Source organism: Pan paniscus, chromosome 19 (genome assembly GCF_029289425.2).
Source record: "Pan paniscus chromosome 19, NHGRI_mPanPan1-v2.0_pri, whole genome shotgun sequence".
Taxonomy (NCBI): Eukaryota; Metazoa; Chordata; class Mammalia; order Primates; family Hominidae; genus Pan; species Pan paniscus.
Window position 1 is genome coordinate 12,708,203 of NC_073268.2, and position 15,367 is coordinate 12,723,569.

The 15,367-nt window shown below is 47.9% G+C and overlaps 1 protein-coding gene across 3 annotated transcripts; it reads right to left on the reverse strand.

Moving 5' to 3' along the window:
- Nucleotides 1–7,512: 7,512 nt before the first annotated feature.
- ZNF232 (zinc finger protein 232) lies at nucleotides 7,513–14,822 on the reverse strand. Of its 3 annotated transcripts, none has more exons than XM_057300328.2 (4): nucleotides 13,581–14,822; nucleotides 11,171–11,645; nucleotides 10,703–10,829; nucleotides 7,513–8,283 (listed from the first exon to the last, which is right to left on the reverse strand). In XM_057300328.2, the coding sequence occupies exons 1-4, from the start codon at nucleotides 14,000–14,002 to the stop codon at nucleotides 7,601–7,603; spliced, it is 1,707 nt and encodes a 568-aa protein (XP_057156311.2). In that variant the 5' UTR covers nucleotides 14,003–14,822; the 3' UTR covers nucleotides 7,513–7,600. The 3 variants fall into 3 exon arrangements, with proteins under 3 accessions (XP_057156311.2, XP_008960770.3, XP_063454964.1); XM_008962522.4 differs by having other exon boundaries at nucleotides 7,513–8,310; nucleotides 13,581–13,698; XM_063598894.1 differs by lacking the exon at nucleotides 7,513–8,283 and adding an exon at nucleotides 8,334–10,148 and having other exon boundaries at nucleotides 13,581–13,698.
- Nucleotides 14,823–15,367: the final 545 nt, after the last annotated feature.

A 15,367-nucleotide genomic window follows, 5' to 3' on the forward strand; every position in this document is an offset into this window, starting at 1 on the left:
CGAAGATAGGTATGGAGGGCCGGGCGCCGTGGCTCACGCCTGTAATCCCAGCACTTTGGGAGGCCTAGGCGGGTGGATCACCTGAGGTCAGGAGTTCGAGACCAGCCTGGCCAACATGGTGAAACCCCGTCTCTACTAAAAATACAAAAATTAGCTGGGCATGGTGGCGTATACCTGTAATCCCAGCTACTCGGGAGGCTGAGGCAAGAGAATCACTTGAACCCGGGAGGCAGATGTTGCAGTGAGCCGAGATCGCGCCATGGCACTCCAGCCTGGGCGACAGAGCCAGACTCCGTCTCAAAAAAAAAAAAAAAAAAAAAAAACAAGGGCTGGGCGCGGTGGCTCACGCCTGTAATCCCAGGACTTTGGGAGGCTGAGGCGGGTGGATCACGAGGTCAGGAGTTTGAGACCAGCCTGGCCAACCTGGTGAAACCCTGTGTGTACTAAAAATACAAAAAAATTAGCCCGGCGTGGTGCCAGGCGCCTGTAATCCCAGCTACTTGGGAGGCCAAGGCAGAAGAATCGCTTGAACCTGGGAGGCAGAGGTTGCAGTCAGCTGAGAATGCCCCACTGCACTCCAGCCTGGGTGACAGAGTGAGACTCCGTCTCAAAAAAAAAAAAAAAAAAAAAAAATTAAGAAAAAGAGAGGTATGGAAGTTATGAGTGTCAGAGACAGTGGAGTTGATCATTTGAGGCCTTTGGCTAAGAGGGACGGTGGTTATGTGCTGGGAGTGGGCAGAGGTCTGGGAGGCTTTCTGGCAGATTATCAAGAAAGGAGCAAATGCGGTCCAGGCGAGATGGCTCACACCTGTAATCCCAGCACTTTCGGAGGCTGAGGCGGGTGGATTGCCTGAGGTCAGGAGTTTGAGACCAGCCTGGTCAACATGGTAAAACCCTGTCTCTACTAAAAGAACAAAAATTGGCCGGGCGTGGTGGCACGCGCCTGTAATCCCAGCTACTCGGGAGGCTGAGGCAGAATTGCTTGAACCTGGGAGGTGGAGGTTGCAGTGAGCCGAGATTGCGCCACTGCACTCCAGCCTGGGTGACACAGCGAGACTCTGTCTCAGGAAAAAAAAAAAAAAAAAAGTAGAAAAAGTAGAAAGAAAAGAGCAAATGCTTCTATGCCCTTTGTCAGCTGGGTATGTCGCGCATTCTCCAAGCTGGAATGTGGATGGGGGTGTGGAGGGATTTAGTTAGAGTAGGCACTATAAATCTAGGTTCCATTCCACTGACTCTGAAGGCAGGGGAATCCCAGGAGTGCCCTGAATGTGGGAAGGACCTGGGAGAGCTTCATGCCTTCAGGTGGAGGTGGGAGATTCCTCTGCATTCATGTTCACGCTGGTGAGAAACACTACTATGTAGAGTGTGGGAAAGCCTTGAGATGGAATTCTCACCTTCGAGTTCATCAGGAAATTCACACTGGAGAGGACCTTTGAATGCCAGTGTGGGAAAGACCAGCCCAGTTCTCATCAACTTCAGCATCCGAGCATGCACAGTGCCCAGGGATATGGGGACTTACTCACTGTAGGACACTTTCATTCTGACATGAAACTTTGATCTTGCCTCTTCTTCACTGGGGGCAGTAATTTTGCTTTGCTCCTTGAGGACAGAGCTAACTTGTAGAATAGTGTTCACCCCAGGGTTGCCACTCAAAAATCAATAAATGAATGAATGAATAAGAGGCAACAAATGATGATCTGATTTTTCTGTGATGTGGGCAAGTACAGTGTTGAACAGGTGAACCAAAACCTTTCTTTAGTTGAGGGAATTTATCATACCATTTACTCAAAAACAAGATAGCCACAGGTTGCTTTAAACACATCCATGCCGGGCGCTGTGGCTCATGCCACTTTGGGAAGCTGAAGTGGGCAGATCACCTGAGGTCGGGAGTTCGAGACCAGCCTGACCAACATGGAGAAACCCCCGTCTCTACTAAAAATACAAAATTAGCCGGGCGAGGTGGCGCATGCCTGTAATCTCAGCTACGCAGGAGGCTGAGGCAGAAGAATCGCTTGAACCCAGGAGGTGGAGGTTGCGGTGAGCCGACATTGTGCCATTGCACTCCAGCCTCAGCAACAAGGGCGAAACTCCGTCTCAAAAAACAAACAAAAAAACACATCCCTATCAGCCGTGAAAAGCAAAGGAAGAAGAAATCAGATCTTTTGCCTGTATCATCCTCAAAAATCTTTCTTTCATACTCCTCACCAGCCTCCTGTCCATCCTCCCCACGCTTTGGAAATTACAGCTCTCATCATACCCCTTACTTCTCAGGATGCTTTTCCCCACTCTCACCCTGCCCCTGGAGCCCATGGCATCCTGGGGGAAAAATCCTTTCTGTGGCATTCAAGACCCTTGACAACTGGTCCCAGAACCTCCCATCCCGGCACCGGCACCAGCACCATGCACCAGCCACCCTGATCTGCTTATACTCACATACACCCAGCACTTTGATGCCTCCTTGCCTTTACAGACTCCATCCCTCCTCCCAGGGCACCGCTGTCCATTTAACACCCACCCCCACCCTTCTTTACTTCTAGCTTCAAGGACCATTGCAAAGGGCTTGTCCTCTGAGGCCTTCCCTGACACTCCTCCAATCCCCCGGCAGTAGCAGTTTCCTCCCAAGGGCTCCTAAGGCCAAGGATTGATTCACAGTTGTTGACTTAGTCCATCTTCCCCACTAGACCGGGACCTCCCCAAGGGCAGACACTAGGTTTGAATCACCTTCGAGTCCCAGGCATTGTCCAGTCCAGGGCTGGGTCCAGAGGGAGACATTCTGTGAACACTTGTGCTGATCAGTCCTCAGTTGAACTGAGGGAACTACCTGCAGATCCCTGGAGCCCTGTGCAACTCTCTCCTCTCTGGTGCTCTTCTACCACAGCCTCTCTGAATTCTCAAGTCTGTCTCCTCAACTCAGGGAGTCTGCTGGCTGTTTGGGTTCCTCCTTCTGGCACTGCAGCCTAGAAACTCACCCTATAGAAAGCTGGGCAGGGCCAGGCCAGGCGCGATGCCTCACGCCTGTAATCCCAGCACTTTAAGAGGCCAAGGCAGGAGGATCACTTGAGCCCAGGAGTTCCAGACCAGCCTGGGCAACATGGCAAAACCCTGTCCCTACAAAAAATACAAATATCAGCCAGGTGTGGTGCTGTGCACCTGTAGTCCCAGCTACTTGGAAGTCTAGGAGGTCGAGGCCGCAGTGAACTATCAGCATGAGACCCTGTCTCAAAAAAAAAAAAAAAAGAAAAGAAAGCTGGGCCAGTGCTAGAACTCCTCTCATTTGTTTCCCTTCCCTCAGGGCTCTTTCACATTGCCTGTTGCCTAGTTCTGAAAATTATTGTTTCATATATTTTATCTGGCTTTTTAATGTGGGATGGTAAATTCAGTCCCTGTTACTCCATCATGGTTTCATGGTTGGAAGCAGAAAAAAGAAATTTGTTTCTATTTTTTTTTTTAACAGGGTCTCACTTTGTCACCCAGGCTAGAGTGCACTGGCGCAATCTCGGCTCACTGTAGCCTCCACCTCCCAGGTTCAACCAATCCTTTTGTGTCAGCCCCTCAAGTAGCTGGGATTACAGGTGTGTGCCACCATGCCTGGCTAATTTTTGTATTTTTTGTAGAGATGAGGTTTTGCCATGTTTCCCAGGATGGTCTGGAACTCCTGAGCTCAAGTGATCCGCCTACCTCAGCCCCCCAAAATGCTAGGATTACAGGCGTGAGCAACTGCGCCCAGCCAGATTTGCTCATTTGATATAAGGTTTATGTGTATGCCAATTCTGTGGCTGATGGAACTCTTTCAAGGCTTTCCTTTTTTAAATAAAGACCTTCATTTCTCATTGTTCCATTAAGCAATTAAGGTGACAGCATTAATTTGCAGAATTAACAAGAATTAATTACATTTAATCTTTTTTTTTTTTTTTTGAGATGGAGTTTCACTCTTGTTGTCCAGGCTGGAGAGCAGTGGCGTGATCTCGGCTCACTGCAACCTCCGCCTCCTGGGTTAAAGCGATTCTCCTGCCTCAGCCTCCTGAGTAGCTGGGATTACAGGCACCCGCCACCATACCCAGCTAATTTTTTGTAATTTTAGTAGAGACAGGGTTTCACCATGTTGGCCAGGCTGGTGTCAAACTCCTGAGCTCAGGTGATCCACCCACCTTGGCTTCCCAAAGTGCTGGGATTACAGGCATGAGCCACCATGCCCATTCAATTACATTTAATTTTAAATTTAATTAAATTTTCCATTGGTTCCTGGGCAGTAGAGACAGTCTCATCAGTGGGACCAAGCACTCATGTGTCTGGGAAGCAGTGGTGATTGGGACAGTGAGTTTGGCTTTCTCTGCTCCACAATTCAAGTTAGAAATGCAAAAGCCCCACTTTTCTTCCTTGCAGCTCTGAGTAAAGAGTACCGTGTGCACAGGCTTTGAAATCATATTTAGGTTCAGATCTTGGCTCTGGCACTTATCAATTATGTGGCCTTGGACAAACTATTTCATCTATTTTAGTCTTTTTCTTCATCCGTAACATTGCAACATAAAGCCTCCTTCTGAAGATTAGTAGTACAGTTCAAACACCGCTTCAGTAATTTTCGGGTGCCTGGAAGAGGAAAGTGACTCCCTTAACCCTAAGCCCAAAGCTTCCCCATTTCCTTGTGCTACCTGGTTTGCAGCTCTCCTCCCTCGCCTCCAGGGCTTATGGCCACACTGTCTGTAGGGCAGCTACTCTGCCACCTCTGGCCTCAGGGTCCTCTTGGGTGTGTACAGAGGCAGGTGCCTGAGAAAGGCCTGTAGAATGGGGCTCCTGGACAGAGCCTAAGGCTCTTGGTAGGAAAACTTAGAGCCATTTGCACTGTTTGGCTTGAAGCATAAACTGAGCTGGAGTCTAGAGGGAGGGTGGGGTGGTTTCTGCCTGGCAGTCAGATCTACCCCCAAAAGTCCTACTGATCTTGCCCCTTTCATACTTTCCAAATCTGTCTCCTCTTCTACATCCCCATGGCCACTCCCTCAGTTTAGGTAGCCATATTACTTGGAGGTTACCACAAGTCTCCTAGTAAGAGTCCGTTTTCAGTTTTCCACACTGCGGATGACGTGATCTTTCTGAAGTACACAACTGAGTAACTGACGGTGTCACTCCCTAGTAATGGCTCCCTACTGCTCTTAAATCCAAATCCCTTAGGTGGCTTAAAAGGCCTTGATATCTGCTACACTTAATCTCTCCAACTTCATCAAATGCATTTGTCCCTTGCACTCTATACAACAGGTACACTAAAAAAAAATTTTTTTTTTAATTTTTAGATAGGATTTTGCTATGTTGCCCAGGCTGGATGACCTCGGCCTCCAAGTAGCTGGGACTATACGTACCTGCTACTGTGCCTGGCTTGTGTTGGTAGATATTTATCAACTAGCTAATAGCAAGTTCAAAACCAAAAAGTCTCTCATTTGCTGCATATGCTGATTTCCATGGCGTGAATACTCCCACCATGGCTAACTTCAGTGCAGACTTGGGAAGGGATGCGCAAAACTAGCTCTTGCCAGCCTGTACCGACCGGCTCTAGCACAACACTGGACTAGCCACACCCTATACAATAAGGTCTGAATTTCAATCTTGGTCAGGGGGGTGTGGGCTCTTAGAAGTTTTCTTCTTGAGAATTCTCCCTCAGCCCTAGAGGTAGTAGTTGTTCCCTTTTCTGCTATTCCTGTATTTTTTGACGCAGAGTCTCACTCCATCACCCAGACTGGGGTGCAGTGGTGTGATCATGACTTACTGTAGCCTCAACCTCCCAGGCTCAGGTGATTCTCCCACCTCAGCCTCCCAAGTAGCTGGGACTATAGGCACGGACCACCATACCTGGCTAATTTTTTGTATCTTTTTGTAGAGATGGGGTTTCACCATGTTGCTCAGGCTGGTCTTGAACTCCTGGGTTCAAGCCATTTACCCACCTTGGCCTCCCAAAGTGCTGGGATTACAGGAGTGAGCCATCATGCCTGGCCTATTCCTATATTCTTGTTTGAGAGGGAGTCTCACTCTATCTCCCAGGCTGGAGTGCAGCAGCACGATCTTGGCTCACTGCCACCTCCACCTCCTTGGTTCAGGCAATTCTCCTACCTCAGCCACCCGAATAGCTGGGATTATAGGCGCGCACCACCATGCCCGGATAATTTTTTTTTTTTTTGTATTTTTAGTAGAGACGGGGTTTCACCATGTTGGCCAGGCTGGTCTCAAACTCCTGACCTCAAGTGGTTCACCTGCCTCAGCCTCTCAACGTGTTCGGATTACAGGCATGAGCCACCGTGCCCAGCCCCTATATTCTTCAGAGATCTCTTTACTCCCTTTAGCAGATAATCCCTTTTTACTAGTTAATACTTCTTTAAATTTTCTTCAAATTACTAGTGTGGTTTTTGTCCCCTGCCTGGACACTGGCAGATGTGACCCTGTCTAAGCCAGCAGACTAGTTTGGGTCTGAGAAAGGGCCGGAACTGGTAAGGCACTGCAGCTCATGCCTGTAATCCCTATACTTTGGAAGGCCAAGGAGGCAGGACTGCTTGAGGCCAGGAGTTTGGCACCAGCCTGGGCAACATAGTGAGACTCCATCTCTACCAAAAAAAAAAAAAAAAAAAAAAGGGAGCCAGACCAAAGACCCATTCACAATAAATACAAATACAACTAACACTTCCCGAGCAGCTGCTCAGTGCCAGGTGAAAAATTCTAACGAAGGCTGGGCGTGGTGGCTCACGTCTGTAATGCCAGCACTTTGGGAGGCCGAGGCGGGCGGATCATGAGGTCAGGTCAAGACCATCCTGGCTAACATGGTGAAACCCGTCTCTACTAAAAATACAAAAAAATTAGCCACGCGTGGTGGCGGGCACCTGTAGTCCCAGCTACTTGGGAGGCTGAGGCAGGAGAATGGTGTAAACCCGGGAGGCGGAGCTTGCAGTGAGCCGAGATCACACCACTGTACTCCAGCCTGGGCTACAGAGCGAGACTCCATCTCCAAAAAAAAAAAAAAAAAAATTCTAATGAAGTAGCCAGGCATGGTGGCTCAGGCCTGTAATCCCAGCATTTTGGGAGGCAGAGGTGGGCAGATCACGAGGTCAAGAGATCGAGAACAGCCTGACCAACATGGTGAAACCCCATCTCTACTAAAAATATAAAAAATCAGCTGGGCATGGTGGCACATGCCCGTAGTCCCAGCTACTTGGGAGGCTGAGGCAGGAGGACTGCTTGAACCCGGGAGGTGGAGGTTGCAGTGAACTGAGATCGTGCCACTGCACTCTAGCCTGGCGACAGAGCAAGACTCCGTCTCAAACAACAACAACAACAAAATTCTAATGAGGTAGACATTATTGGTGGGCAAACTAGGCAGATCATGCTGGAAAGGAGAAGCAAAACAACTTGGCTACTACTTGCAGCCAAAGCATCCTAATTCATATCAGTGTCTTCACCAGAGGACACGAAGGGATGATCTACAGGCAGAACTAAGTAAACAGTTTTTCCTAAATCAAGAAAGACACAGGAAAAATCTTAAGGAACTTATAACTTTTATGGGATCCAGTCCTAAAGTAGATTAGACCAATGTAGAATTCTGTCTGGAGACGTTCTCCCCTTCAATTCAATGGGAAGGCTCTTTTCTGGCATGAACTCTCCGATGTCTAATGAGCTCTGAGCACCATCCATAAGCTTTCCCACATTCTTTACATATAAAAGGTTTCTCTCCACTGTGAATTCTCCGATGCTGACTTAGATATGAGCTTTGACTAAAGGCCTTCCCACACTCATTACACTCATAGGGCTTCTCTCCTGAGTGAATCCTCTGATGCTGAACAAGATGAGCACCCCATCTGAAGGCCTTCCCACATTCATTACATTCGAAGGGTTTCTCTCCTGTATGAATTCTCTGATGCTGACCGAGGTTTGAGCTCTGTTTGAAAGTTTTCCCACAGTCACTACACTTATAGGGTTTCTCTCCAGAATGGACTCTCTGGTGGACAACAAGATGTGAGTTATAAATGAAGGTTTTACCACATTCACTACATTCATGGTCTTTCTTCCCTGTGGGAATTTCCTTATGGATGACAACCATCTGCCTGAAACTTTTCTCCTGGGCAGGGGACCACCTCAGTCTCTCCGCTTTGGGATTTCTCTGCTGCAGTTCTAAGGTACCCTCAGAGGTAGCTTCAAATGTGGAGGTGTCAGTAGCAAGTTTTTCTGAGAACACCTGTGATTCCACTTCAGTAATGGGTGGTTGTGGCAATGATCCTTTGTCCTTGGGCTCTGGGCCATCTTCTGTAACAACTGACAGAAAATGTAAATATACCTGTTCTGGATGTATGAAGAAATGACACTTAGATTAAAATGTATATTTCTGGAATGAAAACAAATGCTTAAAAACTACTATATATGTGACAAACATTCAAAGAATATTTACTGGATATTGCCAACAGTTATCTCTTGGTGATGGGACTATACAGAGGAGAGGGTTTCTTCTTTTTAATTTCTCCCATTTATCTGCTTTTTTTCCCCTAATTTCTCCATAATGAAACACTAAAGAAGTTTTATTGAAAAAATGAAAGCAATTACAATGCATGGTCTTTTTAGGATTTTTCATATTTTCAAGGAATCAGGGAATGATGTTGTGAAGAAAGGGAAAAACATGAAAGAATCATTAGGGTTAAGGAAAAGGGAGGTTTCTAAAGGCAAAAAAAAACTGTGCCCTTCCTGGCTCTGCAACCTTCACCTCTTCCCATCCGTTTCCCAGCTGCATCAATCTATAGCCTCTTTAGAGGACTCTCAACTAACTGCCTCCTTTATCAAAGGGAGGACTTCCAGCTCCCTGCCTCCTATCTGCTTGGTGCTCTCTGCCTTTCTCTTCCTTAAAAAGGGAAAAAGAGTGTGTTGCTGGGCGTGGTGGCTCACACCTGTAACCTCAGCACTTTGGGAGGCCAGGGCGGGCGGATCACGAGGTCAGGAGATCGAGACCATCCTGGCCAACACGGTGAAACCCCGTCTCTACTAAAAATACAGAAAATTAGCCGAGCATGATGGCGGGCGCCTGTAGTCCCAGCTACTCAGGAGGCTGAGGCAGGAGAATGGCGTGAACCCGGGAAGCGGAGCTTGCAGTGAGCCGAGATCACGCCACTGCACTCCAGCCTGGGCGACAGAGCGAGACTCCATCTCAAAAAGGAAAAAAAAAAAAAAAAAAAAAAAAGTGTGTTGCCTTTTTGTTTTTAAATGTCCATAGCACATTTTATGTTTTATCTGTTGTAATGCTCCCTATAGCCTAAGGAGAACAGAAACCAATTGCTTTAAGATAACTCAATGTCATTTGACTTTTTTTTTTTTTTTTGACAGAGTCTTGCTCTGTTGCCCAGGCTGGAGTGTAGTGGCATGATCTTGGCTCACTGCAACCTCTGCTTCCCTGGTTCAAGTGATTCTCGTGCCTCAGCCTCCCCAGTAGCTGGGATTACAGGCGCGTACCACACCTGGCTAATTTTTGAATTTTTAGTAGAGACAGGGTTTCACCATGTTGGCCAGGCTGGTCTTGAACTCCTGACCCAAGTGATCCACCTGCCTTAGCCTCCCAAAGTGCTGGGATTATAGGCGTGAGCCACCGTGCCCAGCCAAGATCATTTGATTTTTTAAAAATTCATTTTTTCAGGTTAAATGCTGTGGTTAAAAAAATCTGAAATATGCTTGCTATATATAAAAAAAAAATCACACAATAGCTAGCTTCTTTTTGAAAGTAAAGTAATAAAATTGATAAATGAATAGAGGCTTACTAAACAGAAGTAAAGGAGACAAGAAAAAGTCTGGAAAAAAGTCAAGGAAGAAAGAAGAGCTAAGAAGTAGAAACATACTTTTGGGACAGAGTCTAATTAATCTCCATTTCTATTTTTTCCCATTTTGTAACTAAGAAGAATTTGATTTTTCAAATGCCTTGGTTTGGTGATAGTGATGGGGGGGCAGTTATGGTGTAAAAGCAAATATCAAGTAGACTCTTCTTGGTTAGCCGCATATTCACAATACGGTCACAAGGCTACAGAGGTCAACAAGGAGAGTTCACGCCCCTGAGGCTCTAAGTCTAGTGTTCGCCGCTGGGAGAGAGGAGAGGTTGTTTGCAGGTATGTATGCAGGCCAAGAAGGAAGTTTCTGTAGTGAATCTGAAGGGTAGAAGGTGAGGGCACACATAAGAGAGTTTCAGATAGGGCTGTTTACATGAGGAAGAGGTGGTAAAGGTGATGACAGGCTGTATCTCACATAGGAGTGCTTTATGGCTTAAAAAGTGTTTTGCGAGGCCTCAGGGAGTTAAAAAAAAAAAAAAAGGATCTCAAGGCTGGCCTCTAGCTCAGGGCAGAGTTATTATAGACTAGGAGTTAAGTGCAGTGGAGATGATAAGGCATAAGTGAATGAGCTATTTCCTGGTCCTGATTTAGGGCTCCCTAAAGTTAAGAGATGCTGGCCAGGCTTTATATCCAGATAAGACCCAAGTTCAGCTTAATCCTCAGAGCTATCTTATGAGGTAGTTTATTCTTACTCCTAATTTTACGAGTGATGAAACAGGCAAAGTCTCTCACCTAAGAGATAAGAATAGTAAGGCTGTGATGATACCAAACATTTAAGCACCTACTACTATTTACCCTTTACAGGTACTAGGTACTGTGCCCTTTATAGTCCCTCTTTCTCCTCTTCCTCCCCACAGAATCCTGCTCCTCACCACTCTTTGGGAAAGGCTGGGTCTCCTTAGGCTGGAGCTGGATGCTCAGTGCTTCCTGGGCTGCTCCCAGAGACTCCTTCTTCTCCCATGGCTCTTCCTGTGCAGGTCCATGTGCAGGGCCTGGGACCTGGAGGTGATCAGGCACCACTCAGTTTAAATTTTCTTCAAATTACTAGTGTGGTTTCTGTCCCCTGCCTGGACACTTGCAGATGTGACCCTCCTTGGACCAAAGCTTCCAAGGAGACTTTAGAGAGCCTCCTCAGAGTCAGCACAAGGGAAGAAGAGGAGCTAGAGTCTCTTTCTCATTCAGGGCTCGAGGGCAGAAAAGACAGACACAGAAACACATACTAACTGCTCTACCTGGCCCAAGAGAGGTTTGAACTTGGCACCTCCCCCTACAGCTGCCCCTTGGTCCAGCCTGAAGGTCATCAATCTGGCTCCCATAACAGACCAAATCCCCCTTCCCACCTGCGGCTCTGGTTCAAGTCCTTTCTCTAAATCCTCCAGCACAGTCACAGCCTCCTCTCCACTCTCAGGGTGATGTCCCCGCACCCAGGATTGGAGCTCCTCAGGCAGGATGGTCAAGAATTGTTCCAGCACCAGGAACTCCAGGATCTGCTCCTTCGTGTGTTTCTCTGGCCTCAGCCACTCACAGCAGAGTACTCGTAGTTGGCTCAAGGCCTCCCGGGGACCAGGAGTCTCCTGGTAGCGGAGATGCCTGAAGCGTTGGCGGAAGATCTCTTGACTGGTAGAGTGGTTCCCAGGTAGCCTGGTCTCATACTCACAAGACTGTTCCTCTTCCTTTGGTCCCATCATCATCATCTTCTCTTGTCCCTGTGTACCCTGAAGGGCCAGAGTTTCAGCTGCTGTTAGTGATACAGCCATCCTAGTCTGCACTAGCTCTGCAGAAGGCTCATACCAGCTGGAATCTTGCAAGGGCCCCCTGTAACATAAGAAGAAATCATTCCTCTTTTTTTTTTTTTTTTAAGACAGAGTCTTTCTCTGTTACCCAGGCTGGAGTGCAGTGACATGATCTCAGCTCACTGCAACCTCCACCCCTGGGGTTCTAGCGATTCTCCTACCTCAGCCTCCCAAGTAGCTGGGATTACAGGCGCCTGCCACCACATCCAGCTAATTTTTTTGTATTTTTAGTAGGGACGGGGTTTTGCCATATTGGCCAGGCTGGTCTTGAACTCCTGACCTCAGGTGACCCACCCGCCTTGGCCTCCCAAAGTGGTAGGATTACAGGCATGAGCCACCGCGCCCATCCTCCTCTTCTTTTTTCATTCATTAAACATATATATATACTCAACACTACAAAGAGCCAAACCCTGTCCTATGCCCTGTAGTCTCGCTTTTTCTTCCACCCCTCCCCAGAATTCTGCTGCGCTAAGTCAATGTTTTTGAGAAACTTGCATTGTGGTAGAAACGGGGATGTAAAGTGGTTTTCTATAATACAACTAATTAAATGCCATTAACAGGAAAAATGTAGCAAGAAAAAAAAAGTTCTGGGGGCCTATGGGAAGAAATGACTATTGGAAGAAATAAGTTTGAAGCAAAACCCAAGTTTCCAGATGCAGAGCCCAGAGCCGAGCAGCTTTCGGTGCAAGGTGGAATGTGTTGGGGAGGCAGCCTCCTCTGAGATGGCTCCTCCCTGCTTTCAAAAATTTCTGAAGTAGTAGCTACAGCAAAAGAAAAATATAAGTCCCCTTTAAGGAGCTGGATCTCATTCAAACGCCAAAGCCCTATTAAGGGGCAGCTATGAACAAGTCTCGGGTACAGTGGCCTGCGTCAAGGAAATCTAACAGGTGTAAACCAAAAAAGCATCTGAGATAGGTCTCAACCAATTTAGGGGTTATTTTGCTAAGGTTGAGGATGCACCCAGGAAAAAGACACACAAGCCACAGTAGGATCCGTGGCCCGCACTTTTACCAAAGAGGGTTTTGAGGGCTTCAATTTAATGGGGAGAAAGCTGGCAGGAGGAGAAGGAGGAGAGAAGAGGGAGGGTATGTGGTGAGGTAAGTGGCCACATTCTTGTGAGGATTTGATTAGAGCTCGCTGAATCCACATGTTGCACGTGAAAAGAGGAAGTCAGTTATGAATTTGTCTCGTGCTCAGTAAATCTGCATTTTACACAAGATAAGGTAGACATACAGTAGAGGAAGAAGTCAAATACGCTTTGTCTCTGGGTGGGTGGAGGAACGATTTCTAGTCCTGTCCGGTGAAGCTCGGCTGTTCATTTCCATTGCCAGGGTGAGGGAGGCCACCTGGGGGCATATGTTGCTTTCTATCTTGCAGCTATCGGTTTAGGAACAAAAGGAAAAGCAGTTTTTTTCCGTGACTCAGTTTCCAAGCTTAACTTTTCCCTTTGTCATAGTAAGTCTGGGGTCCTGAGATTTTATTTTCCTTTCACACAGGGAAGGAGGTGGAACGCATCAGAGGCCACGAAAGGAGCACAAAGGGGGACCGCTGGCCTAAGACAAAGGAGGCGCGAGGAAAAACGCGGAGCTGGCGTCTCCCAGGGTGATGCCCGGCGCCGCTGGCCCCGGCAAAACTTCTCTACCCCGGCCTCGGGCAGGTGCCCGCCCGGGGAGGGGGCTGTCGTCCAGGCCAGGTACAACTCCCCTTCCCACCCTTCACTCCCTACCCAGGGGTCTCGAGAAAAGAGAAGAGGAACATCAAGACCCCCCTCCACGGCACGTGACGCGACGCAACGCGGGTAGCGCAGCGCGGGCACCGTGGGCAACCCAAACCCCTCTCCACACACAACCGCGGAGCTGCCTGCCAGGCCTGCTCACTGCAGAGCCGCCGCTGCCTGCGGGACGGGCAAAAGCCAAGCCGCGAGGTGGACCTCGGGGAAGCCGCCGCCAACACTCACCTCACAGGACCAGGAGGTTCCATCGGGGCGCTGCCGCGAATCGCGCCACTTACAGCCCTCACCCCAGCTGCAGGTTTGCGCCTGCGCAGGTAGCAGCCTCGGCCTCCAACTCCCAGAATCCTCCTCGCCGCCGGCTTCCGTTCGCGGACTTTGGCCCAGGCGCGTGGGCTCTGCCGAGAGGCTGGGAGCCCGGGAACCGGTTCCCGGACTTGAGCGGAGCGAGAAAGAGCGCGCCGCCTGCACGACTGGACTGGAGCGGCCGGGTGCCCTGGAGGCCCCTGGGAATTGCAGTCCTTGCGCAGGTGGAGAGTGAGCCCTTGTAAGCGGGTGACTTCACCAAGTTTGGGGGGGGTCTCTTGTGGAATTGTACCTGAAGGGCGGTGCTGGCGGACAGATGTCAGGGAAATTCTGGCCTTGTCCATGGCCTGTGGTAACACTTCTCCATGAGTTCTATTTTCCAATTACCTCTTCCCAGACCTGATGAGAGGGCCACAGCTAAGGAAGACGGTCCCTTCCACGAAAAAATATTCCCCAACCACTAGCCTATACAATTCCTGGGGCGTAGGGGGAGGGGAGGAGAAAAAAGAATTCTACGGTTAATTTTATTGCGATGGGGGAAATAGGGGTTGGTGTTTTTTTGTTGTTGTTATTTTTTATTTTATTTATTTATTTGAGACGGAGTCTTGTTCTGTTGCCCAGGCTGGAGTGCAGTGGCGCGATCTTGGCTCACTGCAAGCTCCGCCTTCCGGGTTCACGCCATTCTCCTGCCTCAGCCTCCTGAGTAGCTGGGACTACAGGCGCCCGCCACCACGCCCGGCTAATTTTTTTTTTTTTGGTAGGAGAGACGGCGTTTCACCATATTAGCCAGGATGGTCTCGATCTCCTGACCTCGTGATTCGCCCGTCTCGGCCACCCAAAGTGCTGGGTTTACAGGCGCCCGGCCGATTATTTTTTATTTTTTTTGAGACATGGTGGCCAACATGGTGAAACCCTGTCTTTATTAAAAATACAAAAAGGTTAGCCGGGCGTGGTGGCGGGCGCCTGTAGTCCCCACTACTCAGGAGGCAGGAGAATCGTTTGAACCCGGGAGGCAGAGGTTGCAATAAGCTGAGATTGTGCCACTGCACTCTAGCCTGGGCGACAGAGCGAGACTCCGTCTCAAAAAAAAAAAAAATAATTAAAATAAATTTATCTCACTATCAAATATGCAGGATATTGATTGATCCAGTCTCTCAATACTTTTATAAAATAGCTTAATCCTAGTCTCTCCAAGAAAAATTGTTGTTCAACTGTGTAGTATCATAGTAACAGTTCTCAGATTCTCAGATTATTAAATTTGTTTCTCCAAGATATAGTATCCTTGAAAATGCGCATTAACACCCCCATGGCTGGGGGATATATTATCTTTTTTCCTTCAAAGTGCCATTGATAATTACTGCACGTAGGAGCTATGGATAAAAATAGTTATCATTTGTTGAATGTCTACTACGTGTCTAGAACTATGCCAGGAACTTAATGAAATTGTCTCATTTAGTCTTCACAGTTGCTCCACAAGGGATTGTATTAATGTCATTATCTTGATTTTACAGATGAGAAAACTCAAGACTCAGAAACAATAAAGGTTACAGAGATGAAATTGACAGAGCCTGAATTTCAGTATGTCAGACTTCAATGTGCCATTATACTTTTAAATCCTACAGAACAGATTGAATCACAACTTCTACTTTTACATGAGAGAAGACAATGGGTCCTATGACTGTCAGTTTCCTTTTCCTGATTTAATTAGC